The sequence below is a fragment of the Microcaecilia unicolor genome, chromosome 8 (genome assembly GCF_901765095.1).
Source record: "Microcaecilia unicolor chromosome 8, aMicUni1.1, whole genome shotgun sequence".
NCBI lineage: Eukaryota > Metazoa > Chordata > Amphibia > Gymnophiona > Siphonopidae > Microcaecilia > Microcaecilia unicolor.
This window is the reverse complement of record NC_044038.1, coordinates 88,133,041-88,157,864: the sequence shown is the minus strand read 5'-3', so window position 1 is coordinate 88,157,864 and position 24,824 is coordinate 88,133,041. Positions and strand designations below refer to the sequence as shown.

The window sequence follows — 24,824 nt, the reverse complement described above, 5'->3', positions numbered from 1 at the left end:
CCCAAATCTCAACATTTAGGTCAACCTTAGACATGGTTGTCCTTAGAGATGGTCGTCCCTGGTTTTTGGCGATAATGGAAACTGAGAACGCCCATCTCAGAAATGACCAAATCCAAGCCTTTTGGTCATGGGAGGAGCCAGCATTCATAGTGCACTAGTCCCCCTCACATGCCAGGACACCAACTGGGCATCCTAGGGGGCACTGCAGTGGACTTCACAAATTGCTCCCAGGTGCATAGCTCCCTTACCTTGGGTGCTGAGCCCCTCAACCCCCCCAAAACCCACTCCCCACAACTGTACAACACTACTATAGCCCTAAAGGGTGAAGGGGGACCTATATGTGGGTACAGTAGGTTTCTGGTGGGTTTTGAAGGGCTCACATTTACCACCACAAGTGTAACAGGTAGGGGGGGATGGGCCTGGGTCCGCCTGCCTGAAATGCACTGCAGTACCCACTAAAACTGCTCCAGGGACCTGCATACTGCTGTCATGGAGCTGGGTATGACATTTGAGGCTGGCAAAATCTATTTTTAAAGGTTTTTTTAGGGTGGGAGGGGGTTAGTGACCACTGTGGGAATAAGGGGAGGTCATCTCCAATACCCTCCGGTGGTCATTTGGTCAGTTCGGACACCTTTTTGAGGCTTGGTCGCAAGAAAAAATGGACCAAGTAAAGTCGGCCAAGTGCTCGTCAGGGACGCTCTTCTTTTTTCGATTATCGGCCGAGGACGCCCATGTGTTAGGCACGCCCCGGTCCCACCTTCACTATGCTTCTGACATGCCCCCGGGAACTTTGGTCGTCCCCGTGACGGAAAGCAGTTGAGAGCGCCCAAAATCGGCTTTCGATTATGCCGATTTGGATGAACCTGGGAGAAGGATGCCCATCTCCCGATTTGTGTTGAAAGATGGGCACCCTTCTCTTTCGAAAATGAGCCCAATAGATGTCTCCAGCAATAGTGTGCACTAAAAACGCTAGTGTGCCTACAGTGCAGCTTAGTAAACAGGGCCCTCAGTCTTTCTAACTGTAGACCGTGGTCTACTGCATCAAAGACAGCAGAGATATAAAATTGCAATAATAATATCTGCCTACCTAAAGACAAGTGACACATCAGCTGCAGACTTTACACTATCACCATGCCATTCATCGGCAACTGAATGAATAATATCAATCACCTTCATCTCAGCAAGAGCAGTTTTTCCATCTCAGCCTTCAAGAATCATTCTATCACCTAATATACTCAAAGTATGATGACTACGATACAATGGTTTGAGCAACGGCAATTGCCTTCAGTGCATGTCAGACCATGTGGCTTAGCACATCAGGTCTTTGAGAAGACCTCTACGATTGCCTAACAGACAAGCCCTGTTCCTTTTTCCTTCCCAGGGCTGCCGGAATGGGGGGGGGGGGGGGCAAACTTCTCTGTGCCTGACCTCCAAGGGGGGGGCGGGCCTGGTGCCGGCAAGCTTCTTCCTGCCTGCCTGCTTCTGGGTCTGTGCTCTCCTGCTCCTGCTACTGCATGCCGCCCAGGGACCTGGATGATTGCATTAGCATGATATCACGTTAATGCAATCATCCAGGTCCTGACTCCTGGTACAGACAGGAGCAGGATAGGACCGACTGTGGGAGCAGACAGGCAGGAAGAGGCTTGCAGGCCCGGGCTCACCCTTGGAGGCAAAGACAGAAAGGTAGAGGGCGGGTGGGTCAGAGGGAGCAGCGGCAAATGGGGGGGTGGCACGCCATGGTCCTGTCCTGCCTCAGGCCCGGTACTGCTCTGGGCCCGGCTGTGGCTCTCTGTGGCCCTGCTCCCTCCCCCCTATGCTGACGCAATGTGCAGCAAAAAAATTGGTATGTCTGTGGTCCCTGTGGACCACCCCATTCTGCTGCCTATGTACTCCCTCCTTTTCCCTCTCCAGCACACTCTCCTTTTTCTCTCTCAACTGCTAAACACTGTGTGTAGTAACAGAAGTAGAGCCAGATTGAGCCTGGTTGATGGGGCGGGGGAAGCGAGAGCGGACTTCTTCGGGCGCACATTTTCAGTGCAACACGATGAGAAAAAAATAGGCGCCAGAGCCAGCAGAACTCCGCTTGGGGGAACGGCCACTCCCCTGGTGCCCCACCTAGCTACGCCGCTGTGTAGTAACACAAAATCCTGCAAATGGGCACTCAGTTTACCATACCATACCAAGACCAAGAACTCAAAATGCATCAGCCCTATGTATGGTAAGTCAGCAATACACCTTGATTGGGATAAAGAGGACAAGCTGGACTCTTACAGATTCTTACACACTACCTACATGTTAACAAAACCCATCACCTCCAGTTGTAAACAGAAAACACAGACTAGTGAAAAAAAGAGACTGCAAATTAGAAACAAATATGTAGTTGAAAATTAAATGGAAACCCCAAGAAATTCCAGACTCTATTAACAGTTGAACACTGAAGAAAGAAAAACAGAAATGCATCTCCTCCTGTACAGAACGTGATATAAGTAATGTACATTTTTAAACATGACATTTTTCATTCAATAAAAATTGAAAAATAAATATTTTGTACCTTTGTCTGATCATTTTATTTTTCCAGTTGGGCTGGGCCTGATCTATCTTTAGCACTTTCTTTTATTTTTGCTTAAGTGCTTTTCCAGGATCTGACATCCATTTTTAGTTTTTTTCTCTTCTCCCATCTTTTTCCCTTCAGCTCTCTCTGAGACTGATCCTTCTGTTTCATCTTTTCCTCCCATTTCTCTTATATGCCTTTTTATCTTATAGCTGGATTTTTATTCCTCCCTTCCCCCCTCCAGCACCACATCTCTCTACTTGATATGGTTACTTCTCTATTCCTTCCGTTTCTGAGTTAAAATCTTTTTTATTAATATTTTTTTAAAATAAAGTAACAAAAATATGTATACGTCTCTCATTCCAATCTTTCAGAAACCTTCTAGTTCCCCATTTCAACTCTCTGTATTCATACTCTATCTGCCTCTCATCCCCTCACCAACCCCGTTCCTTCCCGTTCCTTCTCTGTCACTCATTCCCACTCCACCTCCAGACTATTTCTTATATCTTACTGCCTTATCCAGGCTCCCATTCCCCTTTTTAATTCCATATCTACCTTCTCTCATCTCCTTCAAAGACTTGTCCCCTTCCTTTGTCTCTCACTCTTTCCATGGCCCTCTACCTCTTTCTCCCTTTCCCCCGCATCCATTGCCTCATCTTTCCCCCCATCCATAGCATCCATTTCCCCCATCTCTTTCTCATACGCCCTTCCTCAGCATTTGCCCACTTACCTCTTCCTTCAATATTCATTCACCCTGCTTTTTCTATTTGCCCCAGCATCCGTCCCTTTGCTTTTTCAGATCCACCTTCTGCTACATATGCTCTTGCTTTGCCCCTACCATACTGTTTATCTTCTTCTTCTTTCTCACTCCTCAGCATCAACCCTCTTCTCCCACTGCCATCTGCCAGCATCTTTCCCCTTCTCCCCAAATTCACTTTTCTCAACTCAATCCCCTGGCCATGTGCCAGCCCTTTGCCCCCTTCTTCCAACTCCAGTATCAGCCTCTTTCTCCCAATTCAAGCCCCAGCATCTGCCCATCAGCCTCCTTCTCCCACCCTATTATTTGTCAGTGTCAGCTTCCTTGTCTCTTCCCCTTGCCTCTCTCTCCAAATCTAACAACTCTCCTCTGTCTCCCTCAGGGCTGTCTCAAGGAGTTGTGGCACCCTGAGCCAACTTTTGCTTTTGTGCCCCCACCTTGGTGCTAATCTTGTGGTATGAACTGTGCAGATAGCAGTGCACAAACCATGAGAATGGTCCCACACCAGAAGGCATCTCTATTGTCTGACCATTATATTGTTCCAGTTGGGTTGGTCTTGGTTCCTTTTTTTTACTTCCTCGTTTTGTTCTGTTTCTACCTGCTCCCTATCTTCTTCCCTGCATCCTTTACATCTATCTCTGCGACTGATCATTCAATTTCACCTTTTTTCTCTGTTTCTCTCATCTGCCTTTTATCTACCTACAGCTAGATTTCATTTTTCTTTGTCCTCCCTCTAGTCTGCAGTCTCCCTCTTTTCACCTACTTACCAGCTTTCCATTTCCTACTGTTTCTCATTCTTTTCTCAGTCTTCTATCTCCTCTCAACTTTCACCCACTTTCTAGTTCCCCATTTCCACCATCTCCAGCCTCATGTACCTTCCCCTTACCAGCCCCAGCTACTTCCACGTCACTCAACCTCTTTCCACCTCCAGTTCCTTTCCTATGTCTTACCACTGTTCTCCCCTTTTACATCCTTCATTTCTACCCTCTCTCTCTTCATTTAAAGACTAGTCCCCTTCCTTTGTCTCTTGCCCTTTCTGTAGCTCTCTTTCCCATTCAACTGTCTCCCAACCCCTCCAGGTCCTTGTTTCCCCTCCCCATTTTCTCCATTTAGTCATACCCTCATTCACAGGGGCAGCCCAAGACAATCTGCATGGTTTGGCATTTCCCCTCTTCCTTCTTCAACCCCATTCCCTGAGCCTTTCCAAAAGAGGGTGGCGGCAGCAATTCTCATAGGCTGCCCTGTCGCCTACCCCAGCCTCTTCTCTCTAGTGTGCCCATCTCTGATGAAACAGGAAGTTATGTCAGAGCTGAGCTGCACTAGAGAGGAGGCTGGTGCTGGTGATAAGGTAGCCAATGGGAATTGCCAATGCTGCTGTCTTTTAATAAACTAAGGTAGCCTCAGGGAAGGGGACTGAAGAAGGAAGGGGGGAGATGCCAGAACATGGCTGGTGTGGGGGGATATGCCGCTCCCAGAAGACTGCCACCTGAGGTCCCCATCTCAGGTGGCCTAATAGTAGGTCTGCCACTGCTCATCCAATCACCTAATCACCATTATCCCCACACCTAATGTCCGAGTCCCCACTTATGCTCTCAATATTCAGCCAATCTTAGAGACTGCCTTTCCTTGGTCTTCAACTCAGTCCTAGAAGCTATGCTTAAATCTGAGTCACTACTTTCCTTCATCCCTATGCATAGGTACCCAGTATAAGAGGCTTGGGAAGGCTAGGCCTCCTCAACCTCAAGCCCCCGACTCCCACTGAGCTGCTCCAGGTGCCTGCAGATTCCTTTATGTGGTCCTACCACATGAACCTTATCCTACCACAACATCACCTTGTATTTGTTTACTCTGGAGTCTGCAAACAGCTCTCCGGCACTATGTAAGCCACATTGAGCCTACAAATAGGTGGGGAAATGTGGGATACAAATGTAACAAATAAATAAAATAAATAAATTGTTCTCCCTTGGTCAAGCACCTCTTTCCCCCTCCATCCCGTTTCCAGAATCTGTCCTTCTCCCTCCCCATGGTCCCTCTTTGCCCTTCACCACCGGTAGCAGCATTACTTCAATTAAATCAGCCTGCCTCAGAACTTTGGGCCTTCCCTATGATGCATCCAGCCCTCGTGGAAGCAGGAAGTTGTGTCAGTGAGTGTGGGATGTGTGACCGCATCATAGGGAAGGCCTGAAGCCCTGGGGCAGCTGATTTAATTGAAGCAGTGCTGCTACAGGTGGTGAGGGAAAAAAGTGAGAAGGACAGTGGTATAGGCAAAAATAGACAGATAATAGACAGGTAATCACTCAGAAAGCAATTGCTCTGGATATATTTGGTTAAAGATACCAAAGTACCTAAATTTGGCCCCTGGAGGTCCTAGCTAGTCTGTCCACAATGAAAGACTAATGCCAATGTGGAAAAATATTATTTATTATATAAGTAAAAATAGCAATATGGCAAAGCAAGATACAAAAATATACTTAGCACAAATACTGATGATTACACCAATAGGTATATGAATATATGTATATGAATATATAGTTGGCTGCACCTCTACAGTATTATCATGAGAAGAAACTAACAACTTAGCAGCTATAGACTAATGACCATGTGCCTGCAGTAACCAATCCTTCATCAGTAACAATGCAGGTCATTAACTAAGCCCCTGACTGTAGAAGAAAGCCCTGTTCTCACCCGTAGTGATCCGCAGTGCCAGCTCCAGCTGTGGGAAGACTTGGTTCTTCCTGTTCAGGCAGAATTCCCTGCGAGTCCCTCCTTATGTCAGGTTTTAGTCCGATGTCCTTGCTTGGTAAAGCAGCTGGTTACTCAGTCTGTGGGAAGCCGTATATCAGCTCCGGAATCCTTCCTTGTGCTGAACCCAGCACAGCAAGAATTACAGTTCACATGTGTTCGGACAATTCAGTCCCCCCTCAGAGAGATGCACACACCATCTGATTTTCCTTCCTTCTGCCCTTTTTCTTTCTTTTCTTTTTTACAAATCCAGCCTTGGCACTGCTCTCTGGGTCCCCTGATGACAATCAGGGACCTATCAGGAACAGTATCTCTCTGTTCAGCAGGTTACATATGTTCATCACAATGAGGGGCCTCTTGGGCTTGTAGTCGTTATGCCACGGAGGTAAACAACAAGCATGCCCTCATTCATGGCTGGCAGTGCAAACTCTCCTCTGTGATTCACACCAGATACAGGAGACACTGTTTCTGTGAAGCTCACTCCTCCACAACTTCCCAGGAGATAAACTGGAAGGCAAGAATGAGTAAACAACATGTCCTTGAATCAAGTCACTAGCACAACTGGGCCAGGAAGAATGCAGAATCCATGTTTTTCTTGCAGAAAAGATGGTTCAGGGCCAGGTCAGCTTCGCTTAACTACTAGTTTCCAGCAATTTAAGAAATTATTAAAAACACAGCTTTTTGTTCAAGCATTCTATTGATATAGTGCAGTTTTGGAAGTTATGACAGCAACACTTTATGTTTTGGATTATGTTAGTAGTATTTTATGTTATATATCTGTTAATTGATAAAGTTATGTTTTACATTGCTATGCATGTTTTTATAGAAACCACCTAGTTTATAGGTGGGTTAGAAGTGTTTAAACTAACTAACTAACTAACTAACTAACTAACTAACTAACTAACCAACAAGGCCTCAGGCCTACCAAGAGTGAGACACAGGGAAAGACCACCACAGCGGAAAGGGAGGGAGAGTGTGGAAGGAGAAAGGGGAAGGATGCTGGAACCAGGAGAGGTTGGAAGTAGAAAAGGGAAAGACCCTGCAACTGGGAAGGAGACAGGGAAGGAAAGGGGACAGATGATGGAACCTGGAGAGGGTGGAAGGAGAAAGGGGAGGAAAACTGCAATCAGGAAGGGGGGAGGAAGGAAATGGGACATATGCTGAAACCGAGAGTAAGAGCCAACCAATATTGATCTCTTATAATTTGATTACTTTAATCACATCATCATTATTGAACATTATATCTTATCCTGCTCTTACTTATATGTAATGTATTATTTATTTATTTACCCTAATTTACCTGATATTCTTTGCACCTTAATTGTAATAATATGCCAAACTTCTTATTCTGTTAATGGTGATCGTCATTGTGACATAATGTAAGCCACATTGAGCCTGCAAATAGGTGGGAAAATGTGGGATACAAATGCAGCAAATAAATAAATAAATAAATAAGAGGAAAGGGGGGCAGACACTGGAACTGTGAGATGGAGGGGGAAAGAGAGGTGCTGGACTCAGGGATAGAGAGATGAAGGAGGTGCTGCTCTACTCGACCAGGGGGGAGAGAGGGAGGGAGGGACAGACAGGAAGAGGTGCTGGACCCAGGAATTGAAGGGAAAGGGAGGGATGCTGGACCAATTGTGGGAGTAGAAGGGAAGGAGAGAGAGACTGAGAGGGGGATAGACACTGGACCCAGGAGGGAAAGAGGGGGAAAGACACTCAACCCAAAAGGGAGATATAGTAGGCTGGGGGGGGGGGGGAGGAAAAGAGAAGGAGAGAGATACTGGCCCCAGGCTAGGGGGTGTGGGTTGTGGGAGGAAGGGAAAAGAGAGAGGAGGGACAGAGAAGAGATATTGGGCACAGAGGGAGAATAGGAACACAGAAGAGCAATGCTAGACAGATAGGAAATAGGGACACAGGGGAAATTTTGGACACGAGGAGGTGCTGATCATGGGGTAAGTGACACGGACTCAGAATGGGACTGCAGTACAGGTCAAGATAGGGACACAGAGGAGAGATGCTAAAAATAGGGGATGATAATGTCACTGAGAGGGCAGGTGCTGAACATTAAGAGGGGGAGGGATAGAGATACAGTGGAGGAAATGCTGGACAGGATAGATAGGAACACAGAGGGAAGATGGATGGTGGACATGGAGAGAGAAGAAAAGTCAAATGGACAGAAGACCCTGCAAAGATAGCCCCCCCCCCCCCCCCTGAAAAGCAGAAAAGAGACACCTGGACCAAGGCAAATAGAAAAATAAAATACTCAGACCACAAAGTTAGAAAAAAGTAATTTATTCTGAATTTATTAATTGAAATATGTCAGCTTTTGGAATGCATATCTCTGCTTTTTTGTATTTCAGTTTCTATTTCTCTATTATTGTTGTGTACAGAGTCTGACTTCTTGTGGTTTCCAGTTCAGGTTTTTGTCTTCATACCTCTATTACTGATGTGTGGTCCCTTGTTTCATAAGTACATAGGTATTGCCATACTGGGAAAGACCAAAGGTCCATCAAGCCCAGCATCCTGTTTCCAACAGTGGCCAATCCAGGTCACAAATACCTGGCAAGATCCCAAAAAAGTACAAAACATTTTATACTGCTTATCCCAGAAATAGTGAATTTTCCGCAAGCCCATTTAATAATGGTCTATGGACTTTTCCTTTAGGAAGCCGTCCAAACCTTTTAAAAACTCTGCTAAGCTAATGTTACCACCCCTCTTGGCTGGACTGTAGTGATGTGCTCCCAGATACCTGATGTTTGTAGTCGTGGCGAATATCCAGGGAACACACACTCACAACCGAGGGAGTGGAACAAATAAATTAACCTCGTCCTTTACTCTCAAAGAATAAATGAGGAAAAGAAGCTAAATTTAGGATTTGTTCCTGAAATGGAAGGACCAAACTTTCAGATTTGCAAATTATCTTTTTCTTTATTGAATACAAATGCAAGCAAATTTTCATTCAAATAAACTCAAATTCACAATTAGTGTGTGGCTTAATAGAATTGCAATAACATATGCAACATTCAAATGTAGAACTACATGTATACCCTTAACTTTGTCTGTTTCTTTCAACAAAATCACCTAAAAAGGCAGAAAAGAACCTTTTCAGATCAATATTTAAATTGTCTTTTTTATCAAAATCAGATATTTGTTTTAATACTCTTTCCTTGCTACTGATGTCAGAATTTGAGTCTTTATGGTATTATGGATGTTTGTGCAGAGATCTCACTTGAACCCAGAACACTTAGGCAAGTCAGGAAAACATGGATTTTTTATATTTGATGTTATTCTGTTCTTTAGTTTTCCCTTAAAATGTTGTAAACAAAAAAAAACTATATGTCCTTCAACACCCTTTGCCAATGTCACTTAGCTGTGGTTGAATGTATTTAGGTGAGGTCTTTCTTGGAGCTCAGCCGGAACCCTTCAGAGGATAATTCACCGATCTCTTCTCCCTAAACCTCACTTATAAAGAAAATAATCAGGGAAACAAAATCTTAAACTCCCTGCTTGTCCAGGAACTGACTCCACTCTGGTGACAATTAATCAGTTCTCAATACTGTGGCCACACTCTCTAATTGAAATAAAATAAGTTAAAGGTTTTCTCACTACAAAACCTATTTTTCACTGTTGATTCCCTGTTCTAAACGCTCCAGCAGGCTTCAGCACTACATTCAGAACCATCACACAGTACACAGTCCCTATTCCAATGATGTTTCAACATTTCATCTCACAAGCCCCATTCAAATACATAACATGACTCTGCATAGCTATCAGATCAATCTGGAGCATACAGTACACTCATACAAAAGCAGTGCTTAATCTGCCACCTGACCAACCTTGTACTGAACTCAGAGCACTCACAAACAACACACCTTTTCCACAGACACAGCCTAAAAGTTTATTTCTCCAAATAACAGATTCACCTTCAATTTCCCCTTAATCCCCCTTTAAATTCTAGCACATTTCTTTCCCTGACACCCTTATAGTTTCTCTCACTTAGTAAAATTCCAAACACAAAGCACAGCCTCCCTCACTCTTACCAGGGTAGGCAGCCATGTGTCCTCTTAGTACTTTTGCATACAGACTCTCATTCCACCTTCCATGACCTTTAATTCCCTTAGAACTTAACCATTCCATGCACTGCATGCAGGGACATACCTCTGTTCCACTCCAAACCAAACTAATTTGGTTTAAAATTTCTCACAGCTTTCTATTAGTACAGCTCTCACTCACCTGAACCACACCAGTTTTCCACAAAGGTATTCAGCAATATAACCATGAGAAAGGCAGTCTGTTTATTTAAGTACTCACTTATAAGCTCAAATCATCTCATTCTCAGTACCAAGGCTCACCTTCACTCACTTCCAATATCAAAGTACTTTTTTTCAATGTCACATTTCACTTTAAACTCATAAAATATACTTTTATTCCTTAGGTTTCACACACCCAGCAAACGTTTTATTCTTTCTCACTCTCCATGTTCACAGCCCTCGTCTTCAGCTCACCCAGTCTCCCTAGCAACTCAACCCCCCCCCCCCAGAGGAACATCTGACATCACTCAAACCAGTGGCGTAGCAAGAGGGGGAGGGGTGGTCCGCCCCGGGTGTCAGCTCAGGGGGGGGTGCTCTCTTCCAGCTCCCCCCCCTCGGCGCATCGACACCCCCTGACCAGCTCCCGCACCCTACCTTTAAAAAGAATATCGGAATCAGAGGCGAGGCGCAGCGCCTCGTGCCTGCCCGGCATGTAAAAGAAATGTGGACCGTCGAGCCTTCCTTCGCTCTATCTGTCCCGCCCTCCGCTGACGCAACTTCCTATTTCCGCAAGGGCGGGACAGACAGAGCGAGAGAAGGCCCGACGGTCCACATTTCTTCTTCGTCAGATCGGAAATAAGCAAATGTTGGTAGATGACAGTATATATAAGTGAAACATCAAAGCATTCCAGTGACAGTCTAACAGGATGAGGGTGGATAGGTGAGAGACAGGAAGAGGGACAGGGGGATATGCATGGAGACAGGAGGGTGACAAAGCAGTACAATTTTATGGTTTATAATGTGCTAGAAAACCCAGATCTTTGTTAAGTCCTGCCTGGTGGGTGTCAAAATATTTAATCATTCTGACTTCAAAGGTCTTACGTTCCTGTATTGTTTTAAACTTCCCTCTTACCATGAAGTCACTACTCGCTAATCCGGAACTACTGCCAGCCCAGGGGCTGGAGTGTGTGCCATTTCCAGTGCTCTGGAAATTTTTTTTCTGTAGTATGGAGCTAACCTGGTGGTAAACGGGCATCACTGCGTACTATCCGGTTACTGCTGGGTTACTACGGTAGCCCTTACCGCCACCTCCCACCACATGGCCACGTGGTAAAGGTTATCTTACCATGTGGCCATTTATGTTGGAGCATTTTACCCACTGCAGTAAAAAGGGCCCTGGGACACTGGAAAAACGACCCTCACCGCTACTGCAGGGCCCCTCAATAATTGGAAAAGATACGTTTTTAGAGCTTTCTTAAACCATTTAATCTGACCTAATGTTCTAATATTCAAAGGTAAAGAGTTCCACCATTTAATAGACTGAAAGGAAAACAGACCATCAAAAAGTCTGTGTTGGGCTTACCGCCACTTTCTAAAAGACCCCCTTAATAAGTAACATAATGTACCTTAACTTTTGTAGTTCCCAAGTAGTGCCTTGTATTTCTCTCTTATTGTAAACTGCAGTGAGCTCCTGTGGGATCTTGTGGGGTATAAGTGCCAATTTAAATGTAGACTGTAAAATGTAAATGTGAAGGCCCTAACGTTGCTTGATTAATTCCCCCCTAAATGATCTATGTTAACTGATCATTTTCCTAAGGTAGTTATGCCATAGGTTGGGATCAAACCTAGTTTATTGGAAGAGTGCCCAAAATAGATAATATATCAGGGTCCTCTCTGAATAAAAAGACTACTGTGGGGAAATTTCCTTCTTTGCTCTCCAATAAAAAGTGAAAAAAAGAAAATGCTCCTAGGGAGAATTCTGCCACCTTTCTGGCATATTAGTTTGGAACTGATGTGGAAGCTTTCACCAAAAGCCTTTTCAGAATTGGTGTGCTGGCTGTTCTGATCCCATACATTGAGAAATTAGCACGGCTGGACAATGAATTTTACAAATGTATGCACTTGGCAGCGGTTGCTGAACCCTGATCTATGCCATGGCAGATGTTACTGTAAATTTTAAAAGAAACAGGGTACCCTCTGTAGAGTGTAATAATAAAAAGACCAAAATCTAAGTCTTTCTGTATAATCAGTGAGTCTTGATGTGTGTTTATATATAATGACAATGTCTATTTTTGCCCATAGATGACTCATAATTTATATTTCTTTTAAAGGCAGTCACAAGGTCTCCTTATGCTTGTTCTGAAGACACAAGTAATGATGAACCTACAGACGACTCTCTTTCTCTGGTTATTCATCAAAGGTATTCTGATTCTCCTTTCTATTTGCACAGTCTGAAATTTAATCATACATGTATTAGGGATAGTTTGTCATTAGAAACAACATGAGCATGGTCAACACCATAACCCATCAGAAACTAAAAATGGCCAGGAGAGATCCAAAACTTCATCCCATGTCGCCTTCGGATATGAATGTGCATTATTTGATATGAGTGCACCCTATGAGATACTAGTGGAACCCAGCCCATTTCCTCAACAATGAAATGGGCCCTAGGAAGGCTCTCTTGTAAGCGATTTTTTTTGTCTCCCCCCTGCCCTCCCCTCCATGTCCAGCCACTCTCCTCTTCCCTACCCTCCCATCCGTGCCCCGCGATTCTCTTCTCTCCTGTCCTCTCCTCCCATCCCATCCATGTCCATCGATTCTGCTCTGCTCTGCCCTACCCTTCCCTCGATGTGCCGCGATTCTCTCTTCCTTTGTACCTCATCGTTTTCTGGCTGGCCTGGCTGGCTTCCCTTCCATTGGTAATATCCTGATGTCAGCTCGCCTCCAGCACTCCCTTCCCTCTCACTGTTCTGCCCTCTGACATCATTACATTTTGATGTGAGAGTGGGACAGTGAGGGGGAATAGAATGCTGGAGGCTGGCTGACGTCATGAAATGTTACGAACCCAGGCAGCCAGACAGTGATGAAACGTTGGAGGTGCAAATTATTATATAGGATGAATGTGCATTCATCAAACAGTGTACACTACCATAACTCATGGCCCTTTGCCTTTTTTCCATCCCCATCCCTACAGTTTGCCTAACCCCTGCCAGGTCTTTCCTCGTGCTGAATGAAGGCTTTTTTTTTCTTTCTAAGTATAGGCATAGGCATCAAGATTTCCAAATGATTGGGAATGTCATAGGTGGTCAGTGGCTCAGCTGTTTGGGGAGGCTAAAGTGAGTGGGGCTGGAGCAGGGCCAGGGTGAGGCCTGAGTCCATATGTGCAGAAAGGAGGGTCAGCAAAGTAGTTGCAAGTAACACCTTTTTAAAAATGTAGATATTAGATATGTATCAAGTGCCAAAAAATAAAGTGGCAATAAAATTAAACTGCAAAATTCAGTATATATATATATATATATATATATATATATATATATATATATATATATATATATATATAGGGCTTTTTTGAGGGGGTACTTGGGGGTACTGAGTACCGACACCTTTTCCATTGTCTGCTAAAATTGATCCATGGGCCCCAAGTTTTAATGAAAAAGCTCAGGCTCTACACAGCAATTCTGTCAGGCCCGCTGAGAAGGAACGTGAACCCTTGTGCTCGATGGAGGAGGGTTCCTCCCCGACTACTACTACTACTACTACTTATCATTTCTATAACGCTACAAGGCATACGCAGCGCTGTACACCATACACAAAAGACAGTCCCTGCTCAAAGAGCTTACAATCTAGATAAGACAGGTAGACAGACAGAACAATTAAGGGTAAGGGAATAAAGAGGTGAGGATAAAGGACAGGGCAAGTGAGTCAGGAGTCAAAAGCAGTGGTAAAGAGGTGGGTTTTGAGTTTGGACTTGAAAACGGCTAAAGACGGGGCTAGATCTCTAGATCATTTATAAATATGTTAAAAAGCATCTGTCCCTGCACAGACCCCTGGGGAACCCCACTATCTACTCTTCTCCATTGAGAATACTGACCAATTAACCCTACTCCGTGTTCTCTCTTTTAACCAGTTTTTAATCCACAATAGGACATGGCCTCCTATCCCATGACTTCCTAATTTCTTCAAGAGTCTTTCATGAGGTACTTTGTCAAATGCCTTTTGAAAATCCAGATACACAATATTGGCAGGTTCACCTTTAGCCACATGTTTATTCACCACTTCAAAGAAATTTGGTAAATTGGTGAGAAAAGATCACCCTTGACTAAATCCATGTTGTCTTTGTCTCATTAATCCATGCTTTTGAATATGCTCTGTAATTTTGTTCTTTATAATAGTCTCCACCATTTTGTCCAGCACTGACGTCAGACTCACTGGTCCTTAAATTCCCAGATCATGTCTGGAACCCTTTTTAAAAATTGGCATTACATTGGCCACCCTCTAATCTTCTGGTACCATGCTTAATTTAAAGACAAGTTATATATTACTAACAATAGCTCAGCAAGTTAATTTTTCAATTCTGTCAGTACTCCAGATGTTTACCATCTGGTCCAGGCAATTTGCTACTCTTCAATTTCTCAAATTGCCCCATTACCAGAGAGGAGAAATGCTGCACATGAAAGGAAGGGAAGGGAAGAGGGTGGGGGGAGGGTAATGCTGCAGATGAAGAGAAGGGAAGATGGGGGGATGCTGCACAGGAAGGGAAGTGAAAATGCTGCACATAGATAGAAGGGGAGATGGAAAACTAGATAAATTTTAGGCAGAAAAATGAAAAAAAGCTGAACATAAAAAATCAGTGCCAAACAGATGTAGGGCAACCCCGAGTTCCCCCTGTGTCACCCTCTGTTCCTCAGGGGTTCAGCCCCTAGGTGCAGGAAGCCAACAGCATGAAGAACTGAGTCCAGAACAAAGTCCACGGGGCCCGGCCTAGCCACGGGAGAAATGAGGACCAGAAGCAGACAGCAGAGGAGACAGGAACAGGCAGAAGTCAGTACCAGGCAGCAGACAATAGCGAATCCCGGATCAGGCAGAGGTCAAGACCAGGCAGCAGGCAACAGAAGAGTCAGGAACAGGCAGAGGTCAGTACCAGGCAGCAAACAGTAGCAAATCCAGAATCAGGCAGAGGTCAGTACCAGGCAGCAAACAGTAGCAAGTCCAGGATCAGGCAGAGGTCAATACCAGGCAGCAAACAGTAGCAAGTCCAGGATCAGGCAGAGGTCAAAACCAGGCAGCAAATAGTAGCAAAACCAGAAGCACTGCAACTACCCAGGAAACTGAATAGAAGCCGAAGTGTGGAAGGACTGGAGGCAGGGCTTTAAATAGGACAAGAATTAAGCCCAAACATGCACAGCTGTCTTCAAGATGGCTGCCCCCACCGGAGACACCCTCAAGCCCAAATATGGGTTTCCTTCCTGAGGCTGCCCAGCTCCAAGATGGCCGCCTCAACCTAAGGCGCCCACCTCTGAGATGGTTGCCCTATCCTGGAGATGCCCAAATCCAAGATGGCCACCATATCCTCAGATGCCCATACCTTGCGTAAACAGGGAACATGACAATTCTGCCTTGTCATAGGTTCTGTGACTGGTTGCAGGGGGCCTGGCTATTGTGGGTTGGGTTCCTCAGTGATCACCCCATCCTTAAAGGGTGTCCTAGCATTTGAGTACCGGCACCTTTTTTGCTAGAAAAAACGCACTATATATATATATACATATATATATATGTCTTTTAGGCAATTTAATTAAAGTAGATTGAAAAACGTGTTCATAGATGATGCTGAGGCCTGCAGGCAGTCTACTTCTCTAATCTCTTACACATCTATTTTTAGTTTGTCATAACATCATCCTATCTGATGTTATGACAAACTAAAAATATATTAAAGTTCTGATGTCACCTCAGTAAGGCCCATCACATAATCCCTCCACTGCAAAATGCTATACACAAATTCTGTGCAAAAATACACTCAGAATCATACCATACCATAACAGCACTAACTCCTAGGACTGAAATAGCAACATTATACATGAAAAGGCAATACTGTAAATATTACACCAGACCCTAAAACACCAATGCATTACCTAGTGGGGAAAAGAAACAAAACAAAACAAACAGGACTGGAACAGGATCTCTACATAGATCCTACATGATAGCAGAATACTGCTATTATACTTTTTTGGGATCTTACCAGGTATTTGTGACCTGGATTGCCCACTGTTGGAACAGGATGCTGGGCTTGATGGACCTTTGGTTTTTCCCAGTATCGCAATAATTGTGTACTTATGCTCCTTGGTCACACACACACAAAACATAGACAGACCCTTAACAAATAAGAAACAGGGGACCACAGATCAATAATAAAGATATGAAGGCAAAAATAAAAAAATGAACTGGAAACCTCGAGGTCAGACTCTACACACATCAGTAACACAGAAAGAGAAACTTAAATACAAATTATCAGAGATGCACATTTCCAAAAACTAACATATTCCAATTAAGAAATTCAAATTCAAATACTTTTTCTACCTTTGTTGTCTGAGCATTTTAATTTTCTGTTCGCTTTGGTTTCAGTATCTCTTTTCTGCTTTCTCTTTGACACTTCCTCTCTATCCATGTCCACTGTCCATGTTTTCTCTGAGTCCCTCTCCATCCTGTCCACATCTCCCCTCTTTGTCTCTATCCCTATCCCTTTCTCTATGTTCAGTTTCTGCTCTCTGTGTCCCTATCCTCCCCTATATTCAGCATTTCCCCTCTATGTTCCTACCTTGACCTATCCTGCATCTCCCCTCTGTGTCCCTCATCCTCCCCATGTGATCATCATTGTCCCTATGTCCCTATCCCTCACCTCCGTGATCAGCATTACTACTATGTCCCTGTCCCCCCCATGATCATCATTGCTCCATGTCCCTATCCCCCTCCTCCAAGATCAGCACTGCCCCTGCGTCCTTATCCCCTATCCTCAGCATTGCCCCTGTGTTCCGCATTTTCCCTGTGTCCCTATCCCCTCCCTTCTGTGCACAGTATTGCAGTATTGTCCCTGTGTCCCTATCCACCCCCTCCGGTGCTCAGCATTGCCTTGGTGTCCCTATCTGCTCCCCTCCCCCATGCTCAACATTGCCCCATGTCCCTATCCCATTCCCTGTGTGTCCCAACATTGTCCTTGTGTGTCCTTATCCCTCTCTGTCCAGTATTTCCCCTTTGTGTACCTGTTCCTATGCCTGAATTCCCACCATCTCTTCATGGTTCAGTGTCTCTCCCCTTCTTTTCTTCTTCTCCTCACTCATACACTCACTCACTCACATGCTCTCTCTCCCTCCCACCAGCTGGTTGACATCTATTATGCTCCTCCCCTCCAGCACTTCTTTTTCTCTGTCCATCCCCCTCCCCTCAAGGTCCAGCAGAGCAACACCTACACCTCTCTCCCTCCATCGTTCCTGCAGCCAGGTTCTGTGTCTCTACCCTCCCCGCCCCATCGTGGTTCTAGCATCTTTCCCTTTCCCTCCCTCCCCACGGTCCAATGATCCCTTGCAAGTTCCACTTACCTTGACCACCGATGCTACCAGTAGCAGTACTGTAGGGATCATAGCAATCTGCCTCAGCACCTTAGCCTTCCCTACCATGATGGGTCCTGCGCTCTTGCCTTTGTGGAACAGGAATTTGCATCAGAGGAGGTGGGACCCATGGTAGGGAAGGCCGCGGTGCCAAGGCAGATTGCTGTAATCGCTACAGTACTGCTACTGGTAGTGATCAAGGAAGCAGGAGAGATGCCAGCCCTGAACTGAGAATCGTGGGGGGGTGGGGGGGGAGGAGAGGAGAAACCACTGCAAAGAAGAGAGGAGGAGGAAGAGGAGAAACTGCTGCAAAGAAGGGCCTCTCAGATCAGATCCTCTGTTGTTTGTTGCTGGGTGGACTGCCGGCAGTTTTTGTTATGTGAAGGCTAGCTGAACTTGTGGCTGGGGAGGCTTAACTGTCACGATTGTGGTCGTGACCCCTCTCAGACTCACCTTATTTCCGGCGGTCAGCTTCTGAGCTGGCTTCTGTCTGTTCTTCCTGAGTTAGTTCTGTCTCTGTGTGCTGGCTGCTTCCAGCATGGCTCTGATTACTCCACTATACTGCAACTGTGTGTGTTAAGCCTCTCTGTGCTTCAGTATGCTTTCTGCCTGTGTCTTGGTTTGTGTTCCTCTTGCCCTCTGGTGGCCAGAACCGGTGGCTGCCATAGTCTTTCCAGACTTTCTTTCTGGTCCAGTCCAGTCCAGATATTCCAGCCCTCCAGACTTGGTTTGAAGTTTGGCAGCTAGCCTCACCCGTAGCTGCCTCATGTTTCCTGCAGTGAGTTTCAGCTGTGGATGGGTTTATTACCACCTGGAACCTTCTGAGTTTGTCTTTGCATCGTCTAAGGTCCCTGGTTTGTTGGTGCTTTGTTGCACTTCTGCCTAGTCTGGTTTCTTGTATTGTTCCTTGTTTGATTCTAGTTAGTCTGTGTGTATTTTATCTTAGGTTTATTTGCTTATTTCCCTAGTCTTGTTTCTGGTCTGTATTCCTTGTCTAGTTTCTGTTTGTCTGTGTCTCTTGCTTAGTGGCTGCTCTGCAGCTTTCAGTCCTGTCTCTTGTCTGTCAGTATTTGTACCCTGTTTTAGTGGCTGCTCTGCAGCTTTCAGTCCTGTCTCTTGTCTGTCACTATTTGTACCCTGTTTTAGTGGCTGCTCTGTACCTTTCAGTCCTGTCTCTTGTCTGTCAGTATTTGTACCCTGTTTCTGTGGCTGAGTGGCAGCTTTCAGTTCCTGTCCTTTAGCTTGTCCATTTCCTGCTTTGTGTAGTATTGTCTGTTTGTGAGTCCTAGCCCAGTTTCCTGCCTTGCTGCCCATGTATATTCCTTTCCCTTCTGACCCTCAGTCCCTGTTCATCCTAGTTGGTATCCAGTACCTGCCCTGTCCGGTAAGTCCTGCCGGCCGCCTGCACCCAGGAGCTCAACTCCTGGGGAAGGGCAGTCAAGCGCAGGTGAAGTCTAGCTGTTTCTGTCTTCTTCATGTTCAATTGTAAAGCGCTGCGTACGACTGGTAGCGCTATAGAAGTGATTTATAGTAGTAGTAGTAGTTCTGCCTTGTCTCTGGTGTGGGGTGGTTTTGCCTGCCACTGCCGCTCCTCGGCAGTGGCCCAAGGGCTCATGAACCTAGTTTCTGCCTTGAAAGCCTGACATTAACCTCCCCATGCATCTTATACCGGGCGCCTATGGGGGATGCCAAGCAGAATACAAACTGTACTTTTCCTTAAACACAATGAATGAACTTGCTCAATATTGGGGATGCTCAGCACCTACTGGTACCCACAGAGCTGACTCCTATGAATGCAGAAGTTTGGTAGTTTGCAAGCATGCTGCTACTGGAAATCCTTTTTCCTGAGGTGTTCATTGCAAGGAATGGTTTCACAGTGCATGCATGCATACTTTCAACTTGCAAAGTGAATCTGCTAATTAGCGTGTAGGCTTTTATTTTTTTGGTAAGCGGACATGGAAGAAACATCATATGAGTGGAGGAGAGGCCTAGTGGTTAGAGCACTGGTCTTGACATCTAGAAGTGCCCTGTTCAAATCCCACTGCTGCTCCTTGTGATCTTGGGCAAGTCACTTAACTCTCTATCGCCTCAGGTACAAACTTAGATTGTGAGCCCTCCTGGGACAGTGTACCTGAATATAACTCACCTTGAGCTACTACTGAAAAAGGTGTGAGCAAATCCAAATTAAAAAAAACCCCAAAACAAAACCATATAAGAGCAGGCAGCTCTCCCAGCTCAGAGTAGTGCAAATTAGTTGTGTGTTTGAGGCAAAGCCAGTTACACACCTAGGCTTCCCACAATGCTATGTGTGTGTCTCAGTAGCACAGAGCTAGTGCTACTCACTCATGGAACAGTTCCAGAGTTTTACCATCACAGCAGCACCCTGACCTAACTCCTTCATGATCAAACCTAATAGTATGCAAATGATATGCTCGCTATTAGGTTTTATCATGAGGAAGCAAAACAGGATGGCGCCTGGTGCATGCGGTTCAAAATTTGTGCGTTAACCACAACTTTTGAATGCATGCCCAGGACATGGGGCTGTCAGTGTCAGCCCAGGTGTGGACCCCCCACCCCCCCCCCCCATCGGCAAGGCCCCAGGGTTCTGGTGGACCACCCTACCCCCACACCCTGCACCCCCCAAAAAATAATCAGCCTGGTGGTCCAGTGAGACCCCTGTTCTCACTTCCCCCTGCCCCCACTGTGGATCCAGTGTGACCCACGACAGGGGGCCTGACTTGTTCCCTCTCCACTGAAATGTTTTCCCTGGTGGGCTAGTGATGGAGGGAACCCCCCCAACCCAACCCTCTTGCCTGTACATTTGACGTTGGAGGAAGAGGAACTAGCACTCCCTCCTCCTCGTCATGTGCCACCTCAACATGGCAGTGCTCTGTCCTGCTAGGTGCATCATGGGATGCAAGGGGTGAGGTGTAACTTCCATATAATGGAGAAATTCATAGAGGCAGGCACTCAGTGAGCCACATAACCAGAGAGATGTATCAGGCCTGGCAGAGAGCAGTACAACTAGGAGAATCACTGGCAGTGGAAGTGCTAAAGACAGTCCTCCTCTGGCTGAACCTGGTGCCTTTCCTCTGCTGTTTCCCACATCCTCTGGTGCAACTTTCAGTGGGTGGGAAAGCAGCAGAAGAAAGGCACTGGGGCTGGCTGGATGAGGTCTGTCTGTAGTGCTTCCACTAACTGTTTGCTGTTTTTGAAGATGAAACCAGCTCACTTATTCTTAAAGCTCTACAAAATGCAAATGATAAGGCAACTTTAAATAATGCAACCTCATAAGCAGAAGCACACACGACTGACAGTATATTAAACATAGTAACATAGCAAATGACAGCAGATAAAGACCTGTACGGTCCATCCAGTCTGCCCAACAAGCTAAACTCATTTTACATGGTATGTGATACTTTATACCCGAGTTTGATTTGTCCTTGCCATTCTCAGGGCATAGACCGTAGAAGTCTGCCCAGCACTGTTCTTGTACTACGTTCTGAAGCTAACGTCGAAACCCCTTAAAATTTTCACTCCAGCCCATTCATATCTATTCAGTCCCGATCAGGGTGTAGACCGTAAAGTCTGCCCAGCACCGGTTTCGCTTCCCAATTACCGGCGTCGCCACCTAATTTCCGCTAAGAGTTCGTGGATCCATTCCTTCTAAACAGGATTCCTTTATGTTTATCCCACACACATTTGAATTCCATTACCGTTTTCATCTCCACCACCTTCCGCGGGATGGCATTCCACATATCCACCACCCTCTCTGTGAAAAAATATTTCCTGACATGAGTCTGCCCCCTTCAACCTCAATTCATGTCCTCTAGTTCTACCTCCTTCCTGTCTCCGAAAAAGGTGTGTTTGCGGATTAACACCTTTCAATTATTTGAACCTCTGTATCATGTCATCCCTGTTTCTCCTTTACTCCAAGATATACATGTTCAGGTCGGCAAGTCTCTCCTCGTACGGTTTGTACCGCAAATCCCATACCATTTTTGTAGCTTTTCTTTGCACCGCTTCCAGTCTTTTTACATCTTTAGCAAGATACAGCCTCCAAAACTGAACACAATACTCCAAGTGGGGCCTCACCAAGAACTGTAGAGGGGCATCAACACCTCCTTTCTTCTGCTGGTTATACCCCTCTCTATGCAGCCTAGCATCCTTCTGGCCACGGCATTGCACCATTAACTCTGGAGAAATAGGTTGTCTGGGCAACCTCCTATGTTCATTTTTAAAATTTCTAACAAAACCTGCATGAATCATCCAGTGGCGTAGTGGGGGCGGCTGCCACCTGGGGCAAATCGCTGCTGCACCCCCCTAGGGTGCAGACCAACATGGCACCACCCCCGGGGCAGCGCCACCCCATTGACACAGTCCTCACCTGCCTACGAGCTCCGTCCATCTGCAGACGAAGATGGCACCCCCCCCCCACCGGCGTGGACCCCCCCGGCATAGCACCCCCCCCCCCCCTGACACGGTCCCCACCTGCCTACGAGCTCCATCCATCTGCAACGCTGCTGTAAAGAAGAAATCGCTTCGTCGGCCCTTCCCTCACTCACTGTGTCCCGCCCTTGAGGAAATAGGAAGTTACGTCAGAGGGCGGGACACAGTGAGTGAGGGAAGGGCCGACGAAGCGATTTCTTCATTACAGCAGCGCTGCAGATGGATGGAGCTCGTAGTCAGGTGGGGACTGTGTCAGGGGGGAAGCGCTGCGCCGGGGGTGGGGGGGTGGGGTGGACGGATGCACCCCCCCACCCATTGACACCCGGGGCGGACCGCTCCCACCGCCCCGCCCTTGCTACGCCACTGGAATCATCAAAACCAAGTATTTTTGAAACAAAACTAACACTGGATATTGAAGACCTACAATCTTCTACAGGCTTGTCACAATGACCTGAATTAAAATGAACACAAAAATTGGGCTGCCCTCCTACTTTCAGTGGAGCAGATAAACCTGAACTCCCATTATCAGGGAAATACAGAGGAAATACACCACTGGTGGATGGTATTGCACTCCCTTTGCAAGCAACAGCCTGCCTACTGAAACCACCAATGGATTGCTCAACCCCCACCCTAAGTACTCCACCATGAACAGGAGTCATTTCTGCTAACCAAATATCCATATCCCTATACTCTCAAGTATTTAATCACTTTTTGCCAAACTTTTCCTGAATTGCTCATCATAATTTAATCAAATGCCAAACTTCCATACGTTCTGTGGGCTCTCAAAATCAAATCAGAATACTTCAATAGCCTTGGATAAAGGTTTGGCTTTACTTCACCTATAACACTACAAAAAAACATCATTCAGTCAGACACAGCAGTGCCCACTGTGTGTACTCACTTATAGGAGCAGGACCTCAGAACCACATATAGAAGAAACCAGAAAGCCATCAGGATTGTCAGAACAGTACAACTTTATCGGTAGTTGTGTGCTTCAAGCAGTGGAAGTTACACATAACAGTGCCCACTGTGGCATGTGTATCTCAGCACAGTTCAACTCATTCAGGGGCAAGTGCATCAATCAAACCTATATCAAGAGGGAGGAAACATACAGGTGACAAAAGGCAAGAGATGGAGGGAAGGAAAACTATAGCTGTACTATGTGGCAGTATCAGGGCCGCTGAGGGGGGGGGGGCAGGGGAGGGCAAACTTTCCCAGTGCCCGGCATCCAGGGGGGGCCTGCTCAGCGCTAGCATTACTCTCCCGTTCCCATGCATGGCAGTACTGCAGAGCAGAGTACTTCCTTCCTGACGCATCCAAACTGCCTCTTTGGATGCAGCAGGAAAGAAGGAAGGACTCTGCTCTGTGGCGCTGCCATGCACAGGAACAGGAGAGCAATGCTAGCGCTGGGCCCTGGAGAAGTCTACTGTGCACACTGAGAGGACGGAGCAGGACAAGGAAGCAAAGTGGGGTGGGGCGGGCCTGGACAGGGGGTGCAGGCCCGTCCGGAGAAGGGGTGGGGGAGGGGGTGCTTGCCCCAGGCCCGGCTTTGTCTCTCGGCAGCCCTGGGCAGTATTAGTCCCCCAGTCAGAAGTAAGCATATGTTATCAGACAGAGAAGAGGTTCAGCTTGACACTAGTAGAGGAGCAGAACAGCAGCAGACAAAGCCAGTGCATCATTCTCTTTTCTTAGATTCCCGGTCTGTGTTAGACAAAATCTTTGAATCAGATGATGATGATATGGAAGAATTAGAAATGGAAAGTTTTGGTGATATCTCATCTGTGGTAGATGAGGAGATTAGCAGCCCAGCGTCTGATGAGGAGGAGACTCCTACTATTGCAGATTCAAATACTAGCCATAGTATTACTAATGCTACTACTAGTACACCAGTATCGTCTGACACACTAACCACCAGTCTGCACTACAGCAAGTATATGGGCTGGGGAACAATAATTGGCCATCTTTCCAGCTCTTCTATGAAGCACCACTTTAGAAATGCAACATAAAGCTCTGTTGCTTTCAGGAAGGGTGGAAGTCCTTTAAGTCAGAGGGATGAAGCAGGAATAGAACAGGAGAAAAATGAAGGGTCTGGTATCAGTCACTCTGTTAACTCACATCCCCAACCCTTGCCTGCTGTTACAATGCAGGCCCTACGTCTCAGATATAGAGGCAAGCTACAATGGAGCAAATGGGATGGTATCCTACTGCCCTGTTTTGTGCCAAGGGGCAGGCTGCATCCAAAATTGTTACACAGTACATAGGTAAAATGATTGCTTTGGATGACCAGTGGAGAATGTGGGGTTTAGGCAGCTGCTCTATTTGTTAGCCCCAAGTTACAAAGTGCCCAGAAGGAGAACATTTAGTAGACAGGTGATCCCTGCTCTGTTCACTGGGTGGGCACTAGTGGTGATAGGCAGGACACTGGGCACTATTCCTGAGCCTGTACATCTAGCTCCATCTCTACCTGTTTTCAAATCTATGCTGAAAACTCACCTTTTCACTACTGCTTTTGGCTCCTAGCCACTACTCATTCGACCCCCCCCCCCCCCCCTTGTTCCTTCTCACCCAGTACTTCCCTCTCCCTTAATTGTCTTATCTGTCTGTGTTATTTTAGATTGTAAGCTCTATTGAGCAGGGACTGTCTCTCTGTGTCAGGTGTTCAGCGCTGATATTAAGATCAGGCTGGTACTGAC

The 24,824-nt window shown here is 46.1% G+C and overlaps 1 protein-coding gene across 1 annotated transcript in view; it reads left to right on the top strand.

Moving 5' to 3' along the window:
• LOC115476643 (myelin-associated glycoprotein-like) overlaps positions 1-24,824 on the top strand; it is a 116,566-nt gene that overhangs the window by 30,454 nt on the left and 61,288 nt on the right. The window contains exon 2 of the mRNA XM_030213118.1: positions 12,415-12,503. Within this exon, the coding sequence (XP_030068978.1) occupies positions 12,434-12,503 (70 nt within the window). The 5' untranslated portion in view covers positions 12,415-12,433. The remainder of the gene's footprint in view (positions 1-12,414; positions 12,504-24,824) is intronic.